The 23,837-nt window shown below is 42.6% G+C and overlaps 3 protein-coding genes across 3 annotated transcripts; 1 reads left to right on the top strand and 2 right to left on the bottom strand.

Annotated features, from left to right (window-relative positions):
* Window positions 1-516: 516 nt before the first annotated feature.
* plk2b (polo-like kinase 2b (Drosophila)) lies at window positions 517-5,729 on the bottom strand. Its single transcript, XM_073466661.1, has 14 exons — window positions 5,513-5,729; window positions 5,299-5,406; window positions 5,078-5,194; window positions 4,663-4,792; window positions 4,358-4,541; window positions 3,982-4,180; window positions 3,696-3,843; window positions 3,440-3,534; window positions 2,997-3,129; window positions 2,801-2,881; window positions 2,367-2,526; window positions 1,950-2,079; window positions 1,699-1,809; window positions 517-1,553 (listed from the first exon to the last, which is right to left on the bottom strand). The coding sequence occupies exons 1-14, from the start codon at window positions 5,693-5,695 to the stop codon at window positions 1,362-1,364; spliced, it is 1,971 nt and encodes a 656-aa protein (XP_073322762.1). The 5' UTR covers window positions 5,696-5,729; the 3' UTR covers window positions 517-1,361.
* Window positions 5,730-6,956: 1,227 nt separating this feature from the next.
* Window positions 6,957-12,692, bottom strand: LOC140996448 (ATP synthase subunit C lysine N-methyltransferase). Its single transcript, XM_073466860.1, has 6 exons — window positions 12,556-12,692; window positions 10,384-10,563; window positions 9,230-9,334; window positions 8,961-9,101; window positions 8,828-8,878; window positions 6,957-8,743 (listed from the first exon to the last, which is right to left on the bottom strand). Exons 2-6 carry the CDS (start codon window positions 10,549-10,551, stop codon window positions 8,558-8,560), a joined length of 651 nt encoding a protein of 216 aa, XP_073322961.1. The 5' UTR covers window positions 10,552-10,563; window positions 12,556-12,692; the 3' UTR covers window positions 6,957-8,557.
* Window positions 12,693-13,424: 732 nt separating this feature from the next.
* Window positions 13,425-23,837, top strand: rab3c (RAB3C, member RAS oncogene family). The gene is made up of 5 exons (XM_073466473.1): window positions 13,425-13,442; window positions 15,265-15,489; window positions 19,379-19,497; window positions 22,973-23,097; window positions 23,647-23,837. The coding sequence occupies exons 1-5, from the start codon at window positions 13,425-13,427 to the stop codon at window positions 23,835-23,837; spliced, it is 678 nt and encodes a 225-aa protein (XP_073322574.1).

The following is a 23,837-nucleotide window of genomic DNA, read 5'->3' as shown; positions in this document are numbered from 1 at the left end:
TTTTCTTTTATTTATTTATTTTTGTACCTAAACAAACACTGAATAATAACAAACTGACCTTAATTTCATGCTGTTTCACTTTGTTTATATTTGGCGGACCCTGCCACCTTTCTAGCTTCAAACAGCCTCTGAGAACTACGTAGTGCCCCTTTAATAAAGGTATAATAAAAACTCTGAAAATGTATTCATTTTTTTAATATATTTTCATAACTGAAAAATAAGTCATCCTCAGAGGGGATTAAGGTCCCCAGAACACTACTTGAAACAAGAAAGGTGGCTGCTTAGAAAGTCCTGAAGTAAAACAGCATGAACATGTGGTGTCTGGTTTCTCTCCTGTGATTAAAAATGTCTTCCCCAAAACTACTCGATGCACATTTAATACAAGAAATCGATTTCGAGGGAAATGCTCAGACAATATAAAACATCTTATCTCATGTTGTGGGCAGAAAGAGACAACAATACATGTTTTTTTCTTCTTAAAATCAAACACTCAATGAGAAGGACTCAGAAGTGGGGTTTCTTTTTAGAAAATGCTCTTTATTATTAAATAAATAAATACTGCACTTTTCTTTCACAATAAGTTATTTAGCACATTTTCTACCAAGGTGATAATGGCTCCTTAGGGGTCCTCAGAGGATCCCTGGTACTGTTATTTATTTTATTTTTTTAAAATGTCATTCTGTTGTCCTGCCTCGCCCCCTCTCCCCCCTCAGGTCCCCAGCTCCATGTGCTGAGTCCATCTGTCAGTAAAGACAACTAATCACAGTTTTAAAAGTTGGTGTGATGGTACGGCCCTCCCACTCACACACTCTCACATACACACACTCACTCACACACACACTCACATATAAACAGCCGAACTCAGGAGCACCCACATACATTAACAAATCATGTCTGTGACACACACTGTACATCATTTACAATATTCCACAGCATCAGTTCATGGATTGTCTCTATAAAACAGCCTCGACTATTCTGTACACGTTTAAGCTGGTGCCAGCCCAGCGTTTGTCTTTACTTCCCATCTGAAGTTCACATTCGTACCAACATCCTCATTCCAACAAGCTCAGTCTTTCCTCTCCTCCAACAATCAACATACAAATCAGCCCTTTTTCTATCCTCTGTCATTGTGCTACATTTCATTCCCCCCCATCCATCCACACAGTCTGTCCGTATTATTTTTCCACCAGCACCTCTGCTGAGTCACGAAGGTGCGACGGTGTAGGAATGTTAATTGACTTTTCACAGGTCCGTCCTCAAACTCCTCCTTCCTCGCACAGATGCCCTCCGAGTCCTGGCTCTACTGCAGCATTGCAGTAGCACAATGGGGTGGGTGTAAATCAGTCCAAAAGAGTGGGTGTTTAGCTGCATCTCTGCAGAAGCATGTTGAGGGAGTACACCATGCGTTCGCGCAGGTCCGTGGGGCAGCCGGATGTCAGCAGGGAGCTGAGTTTGAAGGTTTTGGAGACGCGGTCCTCGTTGATGTATGTCAGCATGTACTCATCCCTCTGGCAACACAGGATGATCTTGGTGTGGTCGTGGTAAAAGTTGATCTATGGAGATAAAAAGATTTATTTATTAGATTATACTCTTTGGAGGTTATGTTTTTCTTATTTCCTCCTCTGTTGATATGAAAAATGCTATGCGTTGCACATAAACACTGCTCCTCTGAGCATGCCCAGCAACAGCTGTGTTTACCTGGAAAGTGCCGTCGTTAAAGAGCATCATGAGGGCGCGGTCAGACTTGAGCCACTGCAGCAGGTAGAGTCTGGGCATGTGTGCATCTGTCATGCTACCCAGGTCCCCGCCCTGAGAAAGCAAAGGAGAAGCACATCAGGATTAGACAGGCTGCAACATGAGAGATACCATTTCTAATGCTTCAGGGTGTGGGGAGGCACATCAAAGTACAAGAGATACGGAGGAGTGGGGGAATAGAGATATTCACTTACATCCATGAGGTTCTCCTCCATGTAGTGGGAAAAGTACTTGAGCACAGTCACCTGGCCCACAAAGTGTTCGGGAACCTCGCAAGTGGGGAAGACCGAGCGCTGGCCCAGTTCTGCATAGTAGTGGATGGTCCTGAAGAGGTGGAGAGAAGCAACCGGTCAGATAAACAAATACTTAACAAGCAACAAGAACCATCTCCCTCACATATTCATGTTTTCCTGAATTTGTGTCAAAGAAGGACTATAATGTACTCCTACTCTAACAAGCCAATCCTTCACTTATCTGAAACCACTAACAGGTTCTTCAAAGTAGCTCTATGCACTCCAGCGTGCTTAAACAAGCCATTTCCCTTACATGTAGTGACTAATAACTTTCAAACTTGAAGGTGGAGTGTTGCGAAAGTGCAGAATGGTGCGTACTTTCTGTCTGGCAGGAGGCTCATGTGAGTGCCGTTGTTGAAGAGAACTCCCACGGTGTGATCAGACAATTGGTAGCCGAAGCCATACTTGTTGGAGTAGTCCACCCATTTAGTCACCCATTGAAGGTTGCAGCTGTTTGAGCCCTGAGGAATGTCGTCCGCTGTGGGGTGAGAACACAAGAGGAGGAGGATTAGAGCGCAATTAGAGGGAAGATTTGAAGAAACGACAAGCACCGGCTTTGTTAAGGCACATTAAACTTATCTCAACAATGAGCTAGGAGGAGGGTGTGTTAACGAAATCAGGGAGTGTCTCTTTAAAGATCGACTTATATCACCATCTCTCCGTTTAGACATTTCAAGGTCAAGTACAGAGAATGAGCTTTAGCTGTATCATGAGAACTCTCTACATGAAAATGCTTTCAGTACTCGACTCACCTTTAGGCATACTCTCCAGACATCCCCTCAAAACACTTGCAACAGTCTCGGCCACGCTCCCTGTTGTGCTGTCTTCCAGGCCTGTAGAAACCACAACAACAACAACAACAACAGGTGAGCATGGATAATACTCTAAAAAAAGAGCATGATGTCAAATCGAATCACGTGCCTCGGTGTGAAAACGAGGTGAACTCACATTCGCTGCTGCTGCTGCAGCTCCCCAGACTCCCTCTGACGATCAGGCGGATGGTATCTCGCGTCGTCGGGGACTGGCTCTCTGTTGCCGGGGCGACGGGGCTCTCGGCAGATGGCGGAAGTGCACTTCCATTCTGAGGTGGGAATCGGTGACGACAGGGAGTTAGAGTCTGCGAGTTTAGATCATCTCTTCCTACTATGACTCAGCGGTCACCCACAGATTCAAAGTGGTTCGGCTTTGAAAGGTTGAAAATAAGTGCTTTTAGTTTGTTCTGTAACTGCAGCTTGTTATAAAGTTTAGTACAGCATCAGAGTGACTCACTGGAGTCTCCTCAACATGATATTGCAAATCTACCCATTCATTTAATGGCTCTGTGAATAATGTGTTTGCAAAAATCACCTACGCTAGATGTGCTGTTTTGTGTTGAGCAAACGGGCGCTTACCTCAGAAATCTTTTTGCTCTGTTGTTGGCTGATGACTGTTCTCTCCAGGTCGTGCTGCAGTTTGTAGATCTCCTCTTCCTCTTTGGTTAACTTATCTATCATGATGACACAGAACACACAGAAATCAGAGCATGTACGAGATAAAACCAGATTTTGCAAAAACCATAATTTTGCAAAGTGAAAGATAACTGGCTGGAGTGACAAGTAGCATTTTACGCAGCACTTGGGCGGCTTAGTGCTTGATTGTAATACTCACTCAGAGTCTCGTAGTATTTGACCTTGTCTCTCCTCCCACCGAAGAGCGCAGCGGCAGCTTTCTTGAAGAAGCTCTTAGCGGGACTGGAGACGTGGAAATCTGGTGCCGAATGGCAACAGCTCGGCGGCAGACGCTCTGGACTGAACCCCTGCGGAGAACAAAAGTGGGTCAGCACACGTCTGGTGGGAAGGGGGTCACTGTTACACTCCTACACGTTGACATTTAGAGAGTGACAGACAGCCACAGGGAGGAGCAGACAGATATGAAGGTGAAAATTGTGTCTAACCTGTGTGAAGAAGTCGTGCCTCAGAATGTGGTCCAGGTTAGGTCTGTCCTCTGGGATCTTGGCGAGCAGGCTGGCGATTAACTGCTTGGCCTGAGGCGACAGGGAGGAGGGCAGGGAATAACGCGCCTCTCTGATACACCTGTATGTCTCCTTCAAGTTGGTGGTTTCAAATGGTGGTCTGCCCAACAGCATTGTGTACCTGGAGCAGGACAGAGGGCAAAAGTGAGCGAAATTTCTATCACAAAACCTTTATCAGATAAGTGACTGCAAGCAAATATACATACTAGGGCATGCAATATGATGCCAAAGTGTCTTTTTAAGCTGATTAATTAATAATTACTACACCTAATGTTGAATTTACAGTTTGCCTACTCACATTACACAGCCCAGGGCCCAGATGTCTGATTCACAGCCGTGGCCCTGCTTGTTGAGCACCTCAGGGGACAGGTAGTTGGGAGTTCCACAGATCGTCTTCCTCCTGTTTCCTGCCGGCTCCAACTTGGCAGCCAGACCAAAGTCCCCGACCTTCAGCTCCATCGACTCACTCACAAAGAAGTTACCTGTCGGGGAAGAAAAGAGGAATGGGGCGATCAGCACTTGATATTCAACCCAGGATCAAAGCCTAAACGTGGCACAGGCTGGTTAAAGAAAGCAGTGGGGTGGTATAAAAAGATTTCTCACCGAGTTTCAGGTCTCTGTGAAGGATCTCTTGTTCGTGCAGGTACCTCAGACCGGAGACAATCTGTCTTAGATAATAACGCACTTCTGGCTCAGTGAGCACTTTGCGAGCCTTCAGGATGTGGGCTAATGACTGCAGAGAGACAAAACATAGAGAAAGGAACGGTTATAGAGCTGAAAATAATCATATTTTCCTCTGTGAAGAAAAAAAACATACTTGACATTCCTTAGTCTCATAAAACTGCAGGGATGTCTATTTATATTTGCTGGATCAAAACATTTGAGTGCTCTTATAGTGGTGACAGACTGAACACTGCATATGTGCTGCCTCACTGGCTTTAGGTGCAATGCAGGTGTTACCCAAATTGGAGGCACAAGCAGTGGCAAAGCATAAAGAGCAAGTTGCTGGAGGACTTACTTTTCTACTGCAGTACTCCAACAGGATGTAGATGTTCTCCTTGTCCTCGAAGTGGTGATAGAAGTGCACAATGTGTTTATGGTGCAATACTCTGTGCAGCTCGATTTCTCTGTCAATCTAGCGGGAGGAAGAGACAACAAAAATCGGTCACAACTGTATCTGAGGGCTGTTATTTTTTGCGAGAACTGTCAGAGCGGTGCGCAACGGGGCTGCGCGCTTACCTTCTCCCGTTGGTGAGGTTTGGAGACGCGCGCGTGTGGGATGATTTTGGCTGCATAAACTTTGCTGGTGGAGAGGTCGGTCATCTCGTAGCACTTAGCAAACCCTCCCTGGAAAGAGGAACAAATACTGTTAACTGCTGTGTCTTCAGGTTAGGTGGTAAATCCAAACAGAGAGAGAGAGAGAGAGAGAGAGACTGTACGCTTTCTGCGCTACCTTGCCCAAAACTTTTCCCCGGCAGTAGCACTTCCCCGTGGCAGGATCGGTGATAATCCTGGCCATCTCCGAGGGCCCGCTGCGATCATCCAGCCGCTTTCGGCGAGGCTCGCAGGACCTCGGCTCACACATGCTGCTGCTGTTGTTTGTCTGTGGGGGCCCGCTGTTTCTCCGTACTTCCATGAGAGGTGGTTTTTACAGTCCCGCACTCCAGAATGCAGCCCGGAGACTCCGTCTCCGAGCCTTTATACCCTGGCACCCTCCCCACCCCTCTGTCTGCCGCCCTCTGTCTGACGTCACGGTGTGAAATGAGAGCATGAGGTCTGCTTCATATCGATTACCCTGCATGTATGGGTGTTACTGACGGCATAGACATGAAATCAAAGAGGTTTGGATTCTGTTCTTTATGGATTCAGATTATTTTTGCATCAACTGCCACCAACCAGAACATTAACAGTGAGGAAGACATACATGTTCTGTGGTTTACCTCTTGGTAAATGGACCTTTTTTTTTTACATTTTGGTGCAAAATATAATTCAAAGTGTTGGAGGTCTGATGTATCTGATCGATATTAAATCCACTCTGCAGAGGATGAACATGATCAGTATTCCATTCAGGCTCAGCTCATCCTGTGTTTCAGTCACACACTCAGTTTGGAGCAACAGCACCCTCAGGTGGAGGTTCTGAATCTGAAGTGTTGCAACTAGACACTGATGTATGACACTTGATCAGAGTGATTAGTGAGGTGTGCGCAGAGGTATGAGTGGGAAGGTTGCAGAGGTGGCAACACATCAGAGGATCTGTGTTGTTGTGGTTTGCAGAGGCAGGTATGTATAGTGTCACTTCTCAATATCATTGTATATTCTGCCTTTTAATGATGTTACTGTATCCATATTAGTTCCATATTATTTTATATAATAATATAATGCAGTGTCATCCTATTGTTCACTTCAGGTGCTGCAGTAAGACAGTTTGTGAAAGCCAATTTCCCCAAAATGAGGCTCACAGTCCCTCAAATATGCTGTCTTAACAACTTTTGGTCTCCGTCTGTATCTGACTGTATCCAAATAAATCAGCACTAGATTATTATTCATGAGTGTTCATAAAAAAATGCTGCACTTGCAATGTTAAAGGTCCAGGATTTTCCTAAAAAAAAAACAATAGACTCTCAAATAATCTCTCAATCTTCACTTATGACCCACGAGAAGTGTGTGGCTGTGTCTGCATCTACACAGAGCTGCCTCCTGCCTGAATGTTACTAGTTTGCAGAGATGTGGACTCAAGTCTTCATGACTTGAAAATAAATGACTTGAAAATCATCTTAGACTTAGAATGACTAATGACTAGTTAATGACTTGTGACTTGACACCTGATGACTCAAATGACTTGTCTGTTCATTTTGTCTTTGTCAATCTTCAATTGAGAAGAAATAAAGAGAGAAAAGTTTTTGTTTGATTGTATTTATTTATTTTCACTGAATCTCAACAAATAATTCAATTCATTGGCATATTTTTGAACAGGTTGGATACATTGGTCAATATTATCCTTATCTGACAGGTACTAATACCTTGTCTTTTCTCTTTATAAGGACCAGACTGACTGACCCGACTGCAGGTAAGACTGAAGATTCTTGGATAAGGAAAACGTAGCTTGACCTAAAAAATCTACTTTAATTGGTGTGTTTACAAACAAAGATGACAAATCCTGCATAATATGCCTTTAATAAATTCACATTTTGATACAAAAACAAAAACAAATTACTTGTTCATTAGCAAATAGTTTAATATTCCAGCAGTTTTACTGTAAACAGACAAACAGACAGAGGGTTACATATATAACCATGGCTCTCAGATGAAAGTGCTTATTTCTCTACCCAGTGACATATTCCATATGACCCTCAGGAGTCAGGTGATCCAGATAATTATTATAAACCATCTGTGAAGTGGCTGTACACAAGATAGAAACATGCCGTGCTTGAAACCCTCAATAGCTGTCTGGGAGAGTGATAGAACGAATCTCAGAATGGCCTTGAGCTGGAGAAACATCCATTCACATCCTTTTCTTTTTGGAATAAACACAAGTAAACACATCATCCAAAATCTAATAACACCCCCACCAACTGGGACAAAAAGCTTTTCAATAACATACAAAAAACCCTGCTGCTGAACAGGTTTATTAGTGTCAATGTGGAAATGAAATTATAGTAAAACTTTATATTCAGGTACATATGAACCATTATCAAGTTATTTTTAAGCATATTAGTAGCATATTATCTCAGTATTAGTCATAAAAAAACATATTATTCTGCATGACCTTATTCTGGGAGTTCACCCTCAATCCCTTAATTACTGCTTACCTCAGTACTGGCCTTATAAGGTGGTAATAACACACGAATAGTTATTCTCCCATAATAACACTTCTGTTCTTATATAACAAAACATAAAACCAGTGTTAATATTGTGCACAACACTCAAAATTAAGTCTTTCTAATGCTGAATAAGTTCTCCTTTCTACAGCGAGGTCTTGTCAAACTACTTGTGAATTAATGGCCCTGTAGTCCTGCAGAATAAGGCATTAATTAGTGCTTAGTAATGACTAATAAACAACCAATATGCTGCTGATATGCATATTAATAAGCATTAGGTCATGTTTAATATGTCCCCACTAATATAAAGTGTTACCAGAAGTATTTGTAGTGAAAGGGCGCTTTAAAGAGCTAACACCAAAGCCATGGCAGGCTAGATGGGAGTGCATGATGATATTTACTTACAGGAACAGGAGTGACAGCGATTAAGCTTCAAAGGTTCAGACTGTTCTGGTAGTTAAGAGATTGGACAAACACTGCAGCGGCGAAGTGATGTCAGAATCATCCTGACATCTTTCTTAGTCACGGTCCTTCTCATCCTCCCAGTGTTTCAAGAGGATCATCAATTTATTTCTCCAAAGTGTCTCAGTGATTACCTGCCAAGATGTGTTTAATTAATGGATTTAGTGGTGTGGAGAATGACAGTGCTGTGAAACAACTCAACTTCCGACTGTGACTTATCACACGGCTGCGTTTGGTTCTTTTCTCAAGTGTGACCGCACGCTGCTCATGTCGTAAGCAAAAGTCTCGTCGAGACCGGAGCCGGCAGACGATTCCTGTGGCCAGTCGGGGAAAGGAAAACGACAAGCGATGACACGTGCATCATCAGGAAGCTCTTTCAACAGCTTCTCACCCAGCACCGCCATCTGTTAACCAATCAGAAAAGGCTAAATGAGTCACTTGAAATGCTGTGTTTGCTGAACAGGATGTCTTAAAAAGAAACTACCAACCACTCCTGGAGCAAGGAAAGCTGTCACATTGTTGTACGCAGATAAATCAGTCTGTAAAAGAAGAAAGACACAAACATGGTTATACAACACTCTGATCAGGCTCAATAAAAGAAATCATTTGTTTACGTCTAACCTTCCAGAAATCTTTGTTAACAAAGGTCGCCTGGCCAGAGGGCACTCCTCTCCAGTGGGCTTTGCTCCTGGCGTAGGTCACTAAAATGGAGTTAATCTCAAAGCCGGTGCACCGGAAACCAGCAGAAGAGGCTGCAAACACCTGCAAGAATCACACCTGGTCCTTCAAAGTGTCCAACGGTTTCACACTTCACAGTTAAAACATAGTCTCAAACTAGTCACAGTCAAACACAGTCACTGGCTCGACTTGACTGAGCTGAGCCCACTTACCACTCTTCCATCTCCAGATCCCAGATCTACTAAGCAACCTGTCCGTCCTTCGAGCAGCTTCATAATGTTCAGAGTCTGATCTTTACTGGAGGGCAAATAAGGAACCTGGGCCACAATGCAAACATACAGTAAGCCAATACAATTAACAAGTCCTATTATCACTATCAAGAGGCTGCCTAGCTATCACGTTGGTAAATTAGAGCTCTTTAATTTGTCTTTCTTGTAGATAAGTCATTATTAAATTCTACTGTGGAGAGAGAATTACAAGCTAATATAACCTCCTTGGCGAAGGTAATAAATCTGCAGCTAGTCTAATAAGCACAGCGCTCCAACCAAAAGCCTGCGGAGAAATGAGTTTCTTATTTTTCATGTATAAACATCTCTGAATAGGCTTCATATCAAGTCCACCTCTGCTCACAGCAGTCGAGTTGTCTAAGCGCTGACTATAACCTTGAATCCGATGTCATCCTCGCTGTCAGCGGAGCCTTTTCTATAACATCTGTCCGAGGGAAACATAAAGCAGGCCTCTTTCTTTAGCTGAGGTAAACTGGGTTTCATCTGTGATCATGTAAGATTCCACTTTGCAGCATAACATGTTGTGTGTTTGTTACGGCTGAGAATAGAACAAAGCAGACACGAGCATCGTGAAAACAAAAAAACACAGGGAGCGAGTGCAAAAGCAATCAAATGTTGATCATATTCACTGTTAGAATTAGCTTTAAAACCGCTTGTTTGTGCTTAAAATGCACAAAAAAAATTCAGATTTCTCATGGAGCTGCCTGTACACATCTTCATTGTTACCTAACCTCTCATCCTCATGTTCCCTTGTTCATTCTGTACTGACATTGAAGAGAAAAAAGTACATGATTCATTATGTCATAAAAATAGACCCCTGCACAAAACACACACTGGAGAAGATGGGGCTGGTCTCCATAAAACATAATCACCATTATAGACTTACCATTTTCTTCTTTTCCCACATTTGTTGCTCGCACGGAGCACTAGGCTCCAAAATAAGCAAATTATCGTTAATGTGCAAGTCATACTACGCGTCGGCTTCTTTTCTTTCCATTTCACACACACACATGCAGCATTTGATAATTGAAAGACGGCAAAGCAGGCAGGTAAGAATAGAGGAAGGCAATGTCAAGTACCTTGAGTCTCCAGGGGACTCTGCGGAAGCCAGGGGTAGCAAACAGGCTCCATACTCCGTAGACGCCTGTGAGCAGAGCTCCTAGGCAGGCCGATAAGGCAGGATGGGGTCTGTCGGTAGAAAGGAACTTGCTGTGGTCTTGAAGAATCACCTCAATGCCGTCCTCCATCGTAAAGTGTCACTAATGTGGTTAAAAATACAGCAAATGAGGAAAGATACCACTGCAGCCTGTACAAAATGTTCCTGTTCTGTAAGGAAATATGTCTGATCTCCATAACACAAACCAACTAACTCGTACATGACCGATACTGGATTACAATTATACTACAACAAACATGTTGGGAGTGGGGATGTCAATGTTGTACATAGCTACTTGACAGGTTAGCTACCTACACTCATGAAAAACAGTGAAGGAAGTGCGGATGAGATTGTACACAACGTACAATTTGTTTTAAGTCAGCTAAAAAGAAATAGAAATAAAAACTCAATTACAGTGGCTAACGGTCTCTCACAACGACGTCCTGAAGTAGAGCGGGATCATCAGTTTATGTCTTGATTGTTAAGCAACCGCCATTGCTAACGTAAATGTCTGACAAATCTGACATGACGCGGACAGAAAGAGATAATATTTTAGTGTTTTTTGTTATGTTCAGTCACATTTGACGACGTCCTTTCTCTCTCTCTGACGTATCATCTGACGTTTCCCCAAAAGTTGGACTAACAGGCATCGAAATGAAACGCACTGTTACCTTGATGAAATTACAGATTTCTTTTGTCGATAACATTTGGGATAACGTAACATAATTCAACGAATTTTTATAACAAAGGTCTAGTCGCTTTTAGACATTTTAAAAGGTGTAGTGAGTAGCATATCACCAAAGAAACCAACAACTGCTGCTCTTTGCTAGCTAGGATGGGCTAGCTAGAGTTTGTAAAACAGCACGTAGAGCTGGAATATTTTCACACCTTACTCTGTAAATTGAGGGTTTACTTCAACCAAACCAGAGGTGATTGTAGAAAGACGAACCGAAGACTGTTCAGGTGAGTTTTACTTAGTGTATGTCGAGTTTGAATGAAGTGTGTTTTACGGTGAGTCAATTAGCTCGTCTTAGTTTGGTAAAAGAGAGAAACTTGAATTCAGGAGGTGTATGGTTGTGTTTTTCTGCACAGTAAGGATAGTAAAAGTTACAGTATTTCATTTCTTGACATTTTGTGTGTTCATTTTGCTCATTCATTATGCTAACAGCTAGCATATACCTGCCGGTTGTCAATACAAAGTGCGAGACAGGGCGGGCCGGGGCTAGCTGGTTAGCGTGCTAACTTCAGTACACGTCTCTGCAACACAATAGTAGACGTGTTTGGCATAATGTCAACTCGCTGGTGTTTTCTCACACTCTGTTGATAATGTGAGTTAATTTTTTGAATGTTTTAAACTAAAATACCGGCCACATGTTACAAAGTGTTCATTTTAATATGGAAATGTTACATATTAAATCTTTAAATTAACAAATTAGGGGTGGAAAAAAAAGCTAATTGCTCCTAACAAAAAAAAACGCTAACCAACTGAAGAGTGGTGTCTGTACTTCTTTTAGAAATAATTATTGCAGTAGCCTATAAATCAAGGTATTCAAAGAATCCAACCTGTAAATGTAATTTTTATTTTTGTAATTAAAAACTTGAGGGTGTAATATACAGTTCATGCATTATCTGTATTTGTCAACTAGATATATGGAGCTGTTGAATTTTATTTTGGAAAACAGGGCGAGCCTGCTCAGGATAAAAATAACAAAAAAGAAAAGTAAAACAGATATGGCTCACTTCAATATCAACATGTCGCAACACTTATTTGATTTCCGCCAATATTGCCTTGTCAATCATTTACCACATGGCTGCAAGAGCACCTCTCCCAACAGCAGATGGTGCCACCGCGACCTCTGCTCGTGCAGAAACATCTAGAAAAGTTTTTGTTTACCACGCTCGGGTCCTGAAACTATCAAAAATTACACCTCTGTTTATGAAACCACCACAAGATTCCCGTTCAAGAGGGCATCCGCCACTTTATATTATTCCAAAGCTGCGTTCAAACAACAGATATTCCTGGATTTTCTGATTCTGGACGAAAAATCGGTGCAACATATTTAAAAGTAAACGAATGAATTGGTGAGGAACTTACTCAGGAGCGAGATGCACACAGAAGAGCTGCGGCTCTGCTGCTTTGTATGAAGTTATAACACCAATCTGTAGAGATAGACGTGTTTGTGCAGCCTAGCTCAACCTCCCCTTCTCTGCTGCTGCGCACACACGCACACACACACACACACACACACCAGATCCTCCAGTCAAAGGGCGATCAGTCAGCACCATATCCCGCCTATAACTTCACACACGTCCTATCAGATGTCTGCTGCTAAACTGGCTGATACCAGACTCATGGCTGCGTGAGCCGCGGCTCGCATCCAAGCTGTGGTCCCTCTTGAATCTCGCTTATATAACGTGTGTTGTGTCTGGTGCTGCGTCTTAGCGCACGGTCTATTATTCTGAGCGCCGTCGGCTTCAGCTGTAAGATGAGTAATAGAGGGCAAACATGGAAAATGAGCCCACCACCGGTCCCCACTTCCGCAGTTTGTCATTTGCACCTCTCACATTAATTATGCAGCTCCTATAATCCGCCTGAAAAGAGGAAGCCGAGGTGATTATAATTGCAAAGATGCCCATTTTTATTCACTTCCGCCACTTCGCTTCCATTGAAAGGCACATGATAATAATATTCATCAACACACACACACACACACACACACACACTCAGGCCCTCTCTTATTTGCTCAGCCGCTTGCTCTCTGAAGCGGGGCTGGATGCATGGATGGATGGGTGGATGGATGGATGGGCGGGCTGCAAGACCGACCCGAGAGTGACGCAAAAAGGAGAGGCCATTATATTTGCTTCCTGACGGGGGCAAAAAAAAAAAAAAAAAGAAAAGATTATGCTCTCCAGCTGGGAGTTTATTATAGCTCCTGAAATAGAGAGATATCACTGAGGCTAAAAATGGACTTGTATGGGAAGGTAAGCTGCGTTATTTCTGTATTATAAGAGAGAGAGAGAGAGAGAGAGAGAGAGAGAGAGAGAGAGAGAGAGCATCAAACAGCATCTCAGATTGAGATTTAAAGATTTTCAGGGAAAATCGCATTTTTAGTTTTGCTCCTACAGGATGAGGAGCGACAGAAGTCTGATGCTTTTTTAAATTTTCTTTCTAAAAAAAAAAAAAAAAAAGCCGAACTGAAAAAGCTTTTTTTCCTGCGCTTCCTCATTAAATCACACAGCTGTTGGCAGATGTGACGCGCCGCATGCCGGGTAATGTAGTCGCATCTCTGCGTTTCGCCTCTGCTCTTCAACCGGCCAAAAAACTACAACCCCCGTCTTCTTTAAGCTCGCCACCATCACCACCAGCACTCGGTGACGTCAGAGACACGCACGAAACACTCTTTCCCCTTTTTTCTTTTTTTTTTTTTTTTTGCTCGTGCTCATCTCACGCGAGCCAGCTCAGGGGCGCGTGCCACATCCGACGCGGAGGGGACAGCTCCCAGGTGCTGAAACTGGTCGGCGCTCCAGAGAGACACAGAGAACACAGAGGGGGGAAGGAAACCGACGCCTGCGTTAGACACAATTCATTTTTAAAAAAAGAAAAGAAAGAAAAGAGAAATAATATACGTATTCTGCAGAGACAGGGGCAGGTACAGATAGAGCCGAGGCCTTCAAAAACAGGTTTGTTCACACAATGTCCGTTCATGTATTAGTAGTTCTATGGAAGAAGAGGGATGAAATGACCTCCTTTGCCCAACAATCGCTCGTCTAACATTATCTGGCATGCAGCTCCCCGCTCATCTAACATCGTGTGGTTTCATATTATATAGATCGACTGCTGTTATCGTGGTGTGTGTGTGTGTGTGTGTGTGTGTGTCAGCGTTGCACTGATATTTCGAAAAGCGGTGTCCTTGCAAATTCTGCCTCAGTGGTGTTTTTTTTTTTTCATACACGGAAGCGAACAGAAACCCGGTGCAGGCTGTGCAGGATGGAGGTCCGGCATCTTTTTTTTTATATATATAGCAGCTACAAGGAGAGAGGCAGAGCTAGGCTGTCCATGTTTGTCATTAAAGCGCAGTGGCTTTGTCAAAACATTCACCTTGGAGCAGAGATGACTGTGCTCTTGTCGTCTCGGTGGTACTCGTGTCCTCTTAGGTCGTTGGCTTGCACGGAAAAAAGCTCAGTGTAGGTTGTTGAGGTGAAGATTCATCTCTATCATAACCTTTTGTAGGCTGTAGTTTTAATATGGAGGGTGATTTAATTCGATTGTAGTCAGTTTTTCAAATGTAAAATAAAAAGCATCACACTCAGAACTGTTAAAATGAGCAGTTTGGGTGTGAAATATGACACAAAACAGCAAAGTCTGATGTTTTTTCAGGTCCACTTTGAGAATTTAAAGCAGTATTTTGGCCCGGCACAGAAAACTACTGACTTAGATTTGTGTTTAACATCAATAATAATCATTTACTTTCATTAAAGGAGTCATTTTGAGAAACTCAGCTCATTAAAAATCCTGCTTATCTAATACTCAATCAATACAACAGCTTGCTGTGTTGGTCATGCTGGTTTGCCTGACACAGCCTTCTGTCACCTCTGATCTGTGGCCTGTTCAACAAGCTCGCACTGTACTCTGTGAGCCCGTGCACATCAATTAGAAGTTGTTTTGCCGACTGAAAAACAAATTATCTGCCTTTTTTTTTTTTTTTTTTTGAGACGCTCCACGTCCTCTGTGCGTCACAGCTCTGTGATGCCTCACATTAATTCAAGGTGAAGTGCCTCATGCAATCTTTTGTTGTTATTTCAGATGGCTGCCACTCAGGATGTGAAAGGGAAGGGGGAGGGAGGGGACCAAAACTTTGACTACATGTTCAAGCTGCTGATCATTGGCAACAGCAGCGTGGGCAAAACGTCTTTCCTGTTCCGCTACGCCGACGACGCCTTCACCTCGGCCTTCGTCAGCACGGTGGGCATCGACTTCAAAGTGAAGACCGTGTACAAGAACGACAAGAGGATTAAACTGCAGATCTGGGTATGAAATATTAACATCTCCAAGCATTAAACATGTAGAAGTGAGCCTGCAAATCCCTCTGCTTACAAAGCCAGACTCCATATAGATGGAAATGTAGAGTACAAAGCAGCAACATACAACAAACTACTTTTACATTTTCCTTCTATGTTTCTTCTTCTGTCATGCCAATAACGCACACATTTCCATTTAATTCACTTAATTCCAGAGCATTTGCATGGTGAAACACTGGAAGAAATCAGTTTTCTGTTGTCCTCCAAGGGCTCCTGGAGGACTATCTAAGCTCTAAGGGGGAAGGGGCTGTTTAGAGTTGCCCTGCCCCCCTCGTTTCTCTTGTTCTGCTCGTCTTTGCGTTCCTGCAGAGTGACTCCTGTCTGTGAAAGGCTGTCAATCTATGCCCAGAGCCCACTTTCCCCCGACCTCTGCCCCTGTCTTTCTCTGCTGATCAATATCGTTCAAGGACCGTGACAGGAGCTCTATGCTTAGCCAAGTCCTGCACACACAGGATCACCTTTGCATTAATTCATCATGGTTTGAGCTCTTGCTTGCTTGTTATGCTGGGACATACTTACCTTTACATGTCTTTTTACCAGGATACTTTGCATCATGTTATGTATACTTCAGTAAAAACATAGAGCTAAGCTAATACTACTTATTAGTAGTATTGTGTTGTCTTTTCCTGGTTTTAAAGGCTGCATTACAGTAAAATGATGTAATTTTCTGAGCTGACCAGTCTGTTTTACTTGATCTTATACTCGCCTTTACCTTCTTAATCAATATATCCTCATTACTGATGATTATTGTATCAAAAATCTCACAGACCATATTCACATGGCGGCCATTTTCCTCTGACGTCACGCTCAGGGTCTGAAGCTCAAATGCTGGGATCAGTCATGAACTTTGGGAATTTGACAAATTGTCATTACTTTACCGCTTATTGATTGATCAGTAACTTAAAAGACAATGGATAGGTCCATATTTCAAGGTGAAACAACAGTTTTTATACCCCATTAGCTAACATTAGCATTCAGCTACTTCCTAGCGAACATTTGTGCTTGTTTACCTCCATTGCGTTTCACTTTCAGGCTCACAATGTGTCCGAGATGTACGCTGATATTTTAGAATGAATTTATGCTTTTCCTATCCTATTATTATGTGAGTTAACATTATCAAACAGCTGATAGTCAAAATGTGGTTGAATGCTCACGTTAGTTCTTCTCCAATGGAAGCTAATGGGTTATGAAATATGTTGTTACTTTGATTATTCATTGTCTTTTCAGCTGCCGATCAATCAGGAAGCGGTGAAATGATAACGCTTTCTCAGATTTCCTTCATTTATACGACTTGCAACGTGGGACATGGCAGTACAACATTTAAGCCTCCCACCCTGAGCGTGATGTCAGAGGAAAAGCCATCCCATAAGCCATTATATAATGTCAGTGTTTCAATTTCGGCGTCTCAATTTGCAACAAAAAACATATTCAGTTCTTTGTTCCTGGATGAAAACGTGGCGTATCAGCAGCGTGCTTAATTAATTGCATAAAGCTTCGGGAAAGGGTGTATTGTGTCGTCTTGGTATGGAGACAGATGGAAGTCTCAACATCACTGACAGGAGACTAGTAAGTGTTAGTTTGGCACACAGCAGGGTAGAAACACAGAAGCAACACCTTCCTCAGAATGTGTGGGAAACTGGAGGATGTCTGAGGCTGTTTTAATTAGGAGTTCATGTGAGCTGTGGAAGCAGTTTGTATCAGAATACCTTTGAGATAGCGAGGGGACACGTATGTAAAAGTTCCTCTCGCTCTCTCTCTTTATTTCACTTTCTTTCCCGTCGCCGTCTCTCTCTTTCCTCCTTCCTTTCTGTACCACACGAAATGCCAAGTTTCCTTCAGAGCCTTTGCTCTCTCTTGTCATAATAGTTGTCTTTTGCAGCGATTAGCCATCCCTAGACGTTTGGTGTTTGCTAATCACATAAAGAGACAAAGGAGAAGTGCGCCGGCAGGATGTGAAAACTGAATTTGAACAGTCAAATGGCTGGCTAATCGGGGTAATGTGTTTTCATCATTAGCAAAGACAAGCATATTCAGAGAGAAAAAGGATTGTCTTTGCATCCATATAATTGGCCTGTCTGTTTTAATTGGGCACACAGAGAGCCGAGACATACAGTACAGTAAGTGGCCATTTAAGGTGATGGCTATTGGCTAATGTCATTGTGCTAGTCGCACCATTAATCAGCTGAGAGATAAAAGTGTCAAAATGCATCATAGAGTCGTCCCTGTTGTCGTACTTGGCTGAAGTGAATGAAACACACCGCTGAGCACTGCCAAGACGAATCTCGTGAAAACCTGATTTTCACTTTACTGAATGAGGAAGAGTTGAGGCGAGTGTCAGCCTCCGCTCTACTTGAAGTCGTCAGCTTCTTGGATTGATTTCTGGTGAGCTGCAGACTACAAGCGAAGCTTTTCAAGGAGCTCCAATTCACGGGAGTCAGCGTTTTTTTTTCTGTCTTTTTAACTGAGAATAAGCAAAGCGGCTCACTAAAATAGCCTGGAAATGCAAAGGTCATTGTCAAGCACGCGGGCAAGAATCAATAGGATACTGAAATGTCTCAGACTGAGGTTAAAACAGCATTCGGATTAATTGCAAATACTTTATCATGACTTGGCTTATCCATAGTCCAAAGAAACATCATCATCCTCTGTTAGTTTGTTCTGAATGTCAGTCCATAAAAGACGCTATTTACACAACAAACACCCACTGCTGACATTAAAAATGCACACATTCACATGCAATATCTGACAAAAGGTCTTAGCCGTGGTGTTAGTGTGTGTGGGGTGTGTTAGTGTGTGTGGGGTGTGTGTGTGTGTGTGTGTGAGCTTGGCAGAATGTGAGCTCTGTCCCTGTGAAGTGAAGGTCAGAGCTGTCCTCTGGCCATAACAGGCACACTGTTGCAACCATGTGCTGACTGATAGAGAGCAAAAAACCCAATGTGGCAAATACAATCCAATGCAGCCTGTCGGGCGTCTGTTTAACAAGAGCCAAGTGGAGCATCCAGAAGTCCTCCATCATGATTCAGAGAAGGCTGCAAACACACTTGTTGTGGGCGGAACAGCAGTGCAGTAAACGTACAGTGCAAACATGAGGGACATCTTTGAGATTTATTATTATGTAACTTATCTACACAATTTCAGGGCGGGAACTTTGAGGAAGAAGATCAAACAAACACAAACGCTCACATCTCTCTTCCTCGTGGACACACTCACCGTACAAGAGCTTCATCTGTCTGAATTGGGATCCATTAGCCTTTTCATTGGCATCTGGTAGCAAAGCTTGCAGCGGGTGCTTGTTTCCAGGGCAGTCTGTGTACAATGTACTACTCCTCGAATGCTGTATAATCACTAGCTTGCTCGGCCTGTGAGCAATTTGTTCAGCCTTATCATGAACAGCAAGCAGTTTCTCGAAGCTTTAATCATTCATCCCTCCCCCCCTTTTTCTAAAAAATGCGTGCCATAAGCTGAGCTCTGAATACCGTGCCGCCAAGTGTTTAACACAGCTGAGCAATTATTTTATTGAGGAGAGGAAAGGATCAATCACCTCAGCCAGAACCGAATCGCTGTTTCGGGCACCTCATCGATGCAAAGCCAGCGAGGCGATTAGCATAATGATTGTTTCCACATCATGGACACAATAAATGTAGCCATAAGTAAATGTAGATCCCGAAATGTAGCTCCTCGATCGCTGCCTAGTATGTATAAATAGCAGCATATTAATAATGCACATGTCTGCTCACTTCCCACTTGCATGTGCTGTGCAGGGTCATGTCAGTGTTGCTGAGCCTCACAGTGCAGTCAGGCGGCTAACAGAGATGCTAAATCATGTTGTCTGTGTGTAGGACACAGCAGGCCAGGAGCGCTACAGGACCATCACCACTGCCTACTACCGCGGGGCCATGGGCTTCATCCTCATGTACGACATCACCAACGAGGAGTCCTTCGGCGCCGTGCAGGATTGGTGAGTTGATGTTTTGACAGATTTTGTATGATGGTATTGTCTCTTATGCCGTTCCTTTTTGTTTCCACAAATCAAAAACTGCTTCCTTTTTGTAGCTTTAATGCAATAATTTGATATCCTGCACTCTTGACGTTGCACATGGTTTTTCCTTCTTCTGGCACAAATCTGCAAAGCTAAACGGTTTACTCCTGACAGCGACAGTATATTCCTCTCTCTCTAATATTTGGCTGTCTTGTTATGAAACGTGTATTCTTGCATCTCTGTCGGGGTTCCAAGGAAAACTTGTCAAGGTCATGGCTCTCGTCCATTCATGAGTCACACAGGCGTCTGGAGGCTGAACAGTAGCCAGGGCCCAAATGTCGGTGATTTATGATGAGGCATTCATGTCTAAAACAGGACTCGGGAGGCGACGTTCAATTGGCTGCAGAAACCAGGTTTCTGGGTTAGGATTCTTGCTCCAGAAGCGACCGCTTCGTCATCAGCACAAACAGCCAGGAAGCCTTGAGTCTCAGCTCTAGAGCTAATTGCGTGCTTTGATTTACATCTTGCTGATCTTTCGCCTTACACCCTGACTCTCCGCAGGTGTTGTGGTGAGAAAATGTCATCCTCCATTTAAGTTACACCCTGCTGTCCTGCACAGTTATCTCTCTCCGCCAGCCCAAAGAGATTACAGCAGCACAGAATGAGCATTTTTTCTGAGAGGGAGAATCAAATGGTCTCATGATGTTACTGCAAGGAAAATGATGATATGACTCACACAGACTTGACATAAATGGTGGTGTAGTTTTGCAGTTGACACTTGCATGTGGCTTGCACCCTTTGTAGGACTGTGACAATCGCTATTAAGGCCAGTGTCTGCTTAGCCCGCATCACTTAGCTAGCAGCGCTTGACAGCTGCTTTAGGAAGCATCTGTCCAGGCTAAAGCAGCTGCATTTAACAATAGAGAACCTTATTAGCAAGCATTATGTTAAAATGCTCCACATTATCAAGCTGATTTGTGTTGGAATACATTTACCTTCATTTACACGGCAGGAAACACGTCTTCTTTCTAAAGAGAGGTCGGCGCCAGACACACCTATTATTCTTTTAAGGCTGGTCTGACACTTTGATGGAATACTGCAGTCTGAGCACTGTCTGTGATGGGTGTCTTAATTAATGGAGCCAAGTGTGTCACTGGCAGCGACAATCCCGGAGAGTTACCTGTGAGCTTACTTAGCAGACAGTGCACAAATCAGTCAGTCAGCCGTACACAAAGAAAGAGCCTCCTTTTTAAAATACCCTTCACATAACCACTATTCTTTCCTTTCTTGCCTTTGCCACCGGCTTTAATTCCACTTTCTCTTTCCCTGGTTCCTTCTGACAAGGTTGTAGGAAAAAAAAAAGAGGGGTTGCCATGGCAACGGCTCCTTTCCCCCGACTGTGCCTGAATTAAGCTTTGTGACGTGCTCATTTCCTGCCTGTGACAGAGACAAAACAGGGAAATATTGTAACGCTGCAATAAAACGTAGGACTTGAGTGATAACACGCTAATTAAACGATTTTATTACAGCATTTGCTTTCCTTTATCACCTGTCCTCTCTTCTCCAGAGGCCAAATTGTTTTAAAATCACCGTGTACAAATACAGACTCTTCATCGCCCTGTTATGTAGCTCTGTTAGACGGGATACAAACACAATTGTTTTTCTCTCAGTGAACGTTACCAGCAGCTGGTTTCGAAATGACCCACATCTGAACTGTTATAACAAGTCAGAACTGGACAGAAGGGAGGAGGAGTGCCAACATCATGCTGTTCTCGCTCCTTCTCTCTCTTTTGGAGTCATCGTTTCTTCCTCTCATTCTTCCTGGCTCTCTCTCTCACTACTGCTTACAGCCTGTGGTATGATAGCTGGCCTACTTTTAGTCAAACAGCATCACCACAGGAGATATTTGTTCCCTAAATTCCCTCTCGAAATGCTTTTTTTGAAGTGAATGCAGCGCGAGCGCCTCTCCGAAACTCACATTAAATTTCTTATAAATGTTGAAATTGTTGTTTTGTAGGAACAGTTAACGTGATGTAAATGATTTGTTGACCTTTAATGTTCACATTGTAATTTGATAATTTCCTTCACAGCACATACAGTTCTAGCTGAGTAAATCCATTTCCATTTGGATTTTCCAAATCAGTCAAAGTACGAGGCTACAGCATACAGCAACATTTCTTCTTATCATTTAAATGGATGTTAAACCACCTTTTTTATATTGTGTTTTTAAAAGAAAATCAACTTTGTCTACACATTAAGAACATAATAAGTATGTAAAATCAAAAACTTTGTTTTTGTCAAGTGTAGCCACAAGTCTTGACAGTTTCCAAAGCATTTTTTTGTCCACTTTTTGTTTCCTTAACAGACTAAATGTAGTCGTTTGTCTTTAATGGGTCAAAGCAAAAAATGTATAAATCATAGCGGTAATGACTCGTTTTATATACAGTATAGTTGGATATAGACAGTAGTATAACTTCCCCTACCATTTAAGTTGCAAAGAAATGTAGTAAAAAAACATTCTCATGCACACGTAACATACATTACATAACATTATGACAATATAACATTAAACGGTAACTCCACTAATTTTACACAGTAAAGGTCCCATATTGCAGAAAGTGAGATTTTTTATCATATAGCAGGTCTGGTGCTTATAAATGCTGTGAAAGTCTCAAAACACTCTTTCCACGGATAAATGCAAACTATACCTTTTAAACGGGCTGTCAGGACCTTCGTGCGGTTGTGATGTCACAACTATACAGCCAATACGGCGTGGCCAACCATCTCAGGGAGTACTACTGCATATGTAGAAAAAAAGTAGACTAATGTTTTTAAAAGCTTGGTGCCAGCATCATCCCCAATGCAATTTAGCCGCTGAGTAACTAGCCTGTTGTGGCTTTCTTTTCCACATATGCAGCAGTACTCCCAAGGCCCTGTAAACACATTTTAATGTGTAAAAATAGCGGAGTTATCCTTTAATTTACCCAACACAAGCTAGCTTGATTTAAACACAACAATATACACATTTGCAAGGTGTGTGCATCTTCCGTATAGTCATTATTTACAATTTTAAAGGAAAGTATGACAAATATCATTATCAAATAGCCTGAAAATAGGAAATAATAACCTATCTGAGAAAAAGTGATTGCATGTTTTCAGTCCTTGTTGAATTGACCCAATTTCCACTGCTGCCATCAGTGACTCAAATATAAAACCATGCCAATCGCATGGTTATGCAATCACTGTCCATGAACTGTCCAAATGGCAGACCAACTTCTCATCTCGTCCTTTGCTCTGCCATCTTTCACGTTAATTTCCTGTCCAACAAAAAGTGGCACAAAAACAATCCTGACAACCTTCTACAAAACCTAGCAACAGCATTTTTATTGCTTTGATTTTGTTTGTTTTTTCTTTTGGCATTTGTTTCTAATTATATCTAATTGTTTCTAATTAGGTCAACCCAGATAAAAACCTACTCGTGGGATAATGCACAGGTGGTGCTGGCTGGAAATAAGTGTGATATGGAAGAAGAGAGGGTGGTGTCAGTGGATAGTGGCAGACTGCTGGCAGAACAGTTGGGTAAGTCTTAGACCAATCTTCATCCTTATGTAATTTCAATTGGATGTTGTTTTTCACTTGCTGGTACTTGTGTTGCCTTTTGTGTACGGCTGCAACCAACAATTACTTTCTAGATGAACTGAATGATCGTTTGGTCTATAAGATGTCAGAAAATAGTAAAAAATATAAATAAAAAATGTCCATCTTTCTCAAAGTTTCTCAGAGGTGATGTCTTGTTTTGACCCATTCAGTTTAATATGTTATAAAACAGATACAAGCAGAAAATCTCCATATTTGAGAGGCTGAAAACAGCATTTTCTTCCAATTTTGCATGAAAGATTACTTCAGTGATTATCAAAATGTTGGAGATTATTTTTCTGACAATCAGCTGTACTTTTGTGGTATTATCAGAAATGTAAAAGCAGCTTTGTTTTCAACCTTGCGCAGCAACAATAAAAAAAGCTTCTGTCAAAGCTTCTCCTAAAAATGAAATCATAAATATTCATCACTTGCTCGTTGTCTTTGGTCAGCCCTGTCGCTTCATGTTACCTGCTCTTCCTCTTCCCAAAGGCTTTGAGTTCTTCGAGACCAGCGCCAAGGACAACGTCAATGTGAAGCAGACCTTCGAACGTCTCGTTGACCTTATTTGCGACAAGATGTCCGAGAGCTTGGACAGTGATCCGGCCGTCACCACAGGAGCTCCCACTGCCAAACTCACGGACACCGCTCCGCCCCTGCAGCAGCCCGGCTGCAACTGTTAG

Source organism: Pagrus major, chromosome 5 (genome assembly GCF_040436345.1).
Source record: "Pagrus major chromosome 5, Pma_NU_1.0".
Taxonomy (NCBI): Eukaryota; Metazoa; Chordata; class Actinopteri; order Spariformes; family Sparidae; genus Pagrus; species Pagrus major.
This window is presented reverse-complemented; position numbering and strand designations above follow the sequence as displayed.

Coding starts and splice junctions, on each gene's coding strand:
- rab3c (XM_073466473.1), top strand. Junction 15,490..19,378: donor GGATTAAACTGCAGATCTGG/GTATGAAATATT, acceptor GTCTGTGTGTAG/GACACAGCAGGCCAGGAGCG. Junction 23,098..23,646: donor ACTGCTGGCAGAACAGTTGG/GTAAGTCTTAGA, acceptor CTCTTCCCAAAG/GCTTTGAGTTCTTCGAGACC.
- plk2b (XM_073466661.1), bottom strand. CDS start 5,695: ATGGAAGTACGGAGAAACAGCGGGCCCCCACAGACAAACAACAGCAGC. Junction 5,407..5,512: donor GGGGAAAAGTTTTGGGCAAG/GTAGCGCAGAAA, acceptor TCCTCTTTCCAG/GGAGGGTTTGCTAAGTGCTA. Junction 2,527..2,800: donor TCTGGAGAGTATGCCTAAAG/GTGAGTCGAGTA, acceptor CTCACCCCACAG/CGGACGACATTCCTCAGGGC.
- LOC140996448 (XM_073466860.1), bottom strand. CDS start 10,551: ATGGAGGACGGCATTGAGGTGATTCTTCAAGACCACAGCAAGTTCCTT. Junction 9,102..9,229: donor GATCTGGAGATGGAAGAGTG/GTAAGTGGGCTC, acceptor TGATTCTTGCAG/GTGTTTGCAGCCTCTTCTGC. Junction 8,744..8,827: donor CTTTCCTTGCTCCAGGAGTG/GTTGGTAGTTTC, acceptor ATTGGTTAACAG/ATGGCGGTGCTGGGTGAGAA.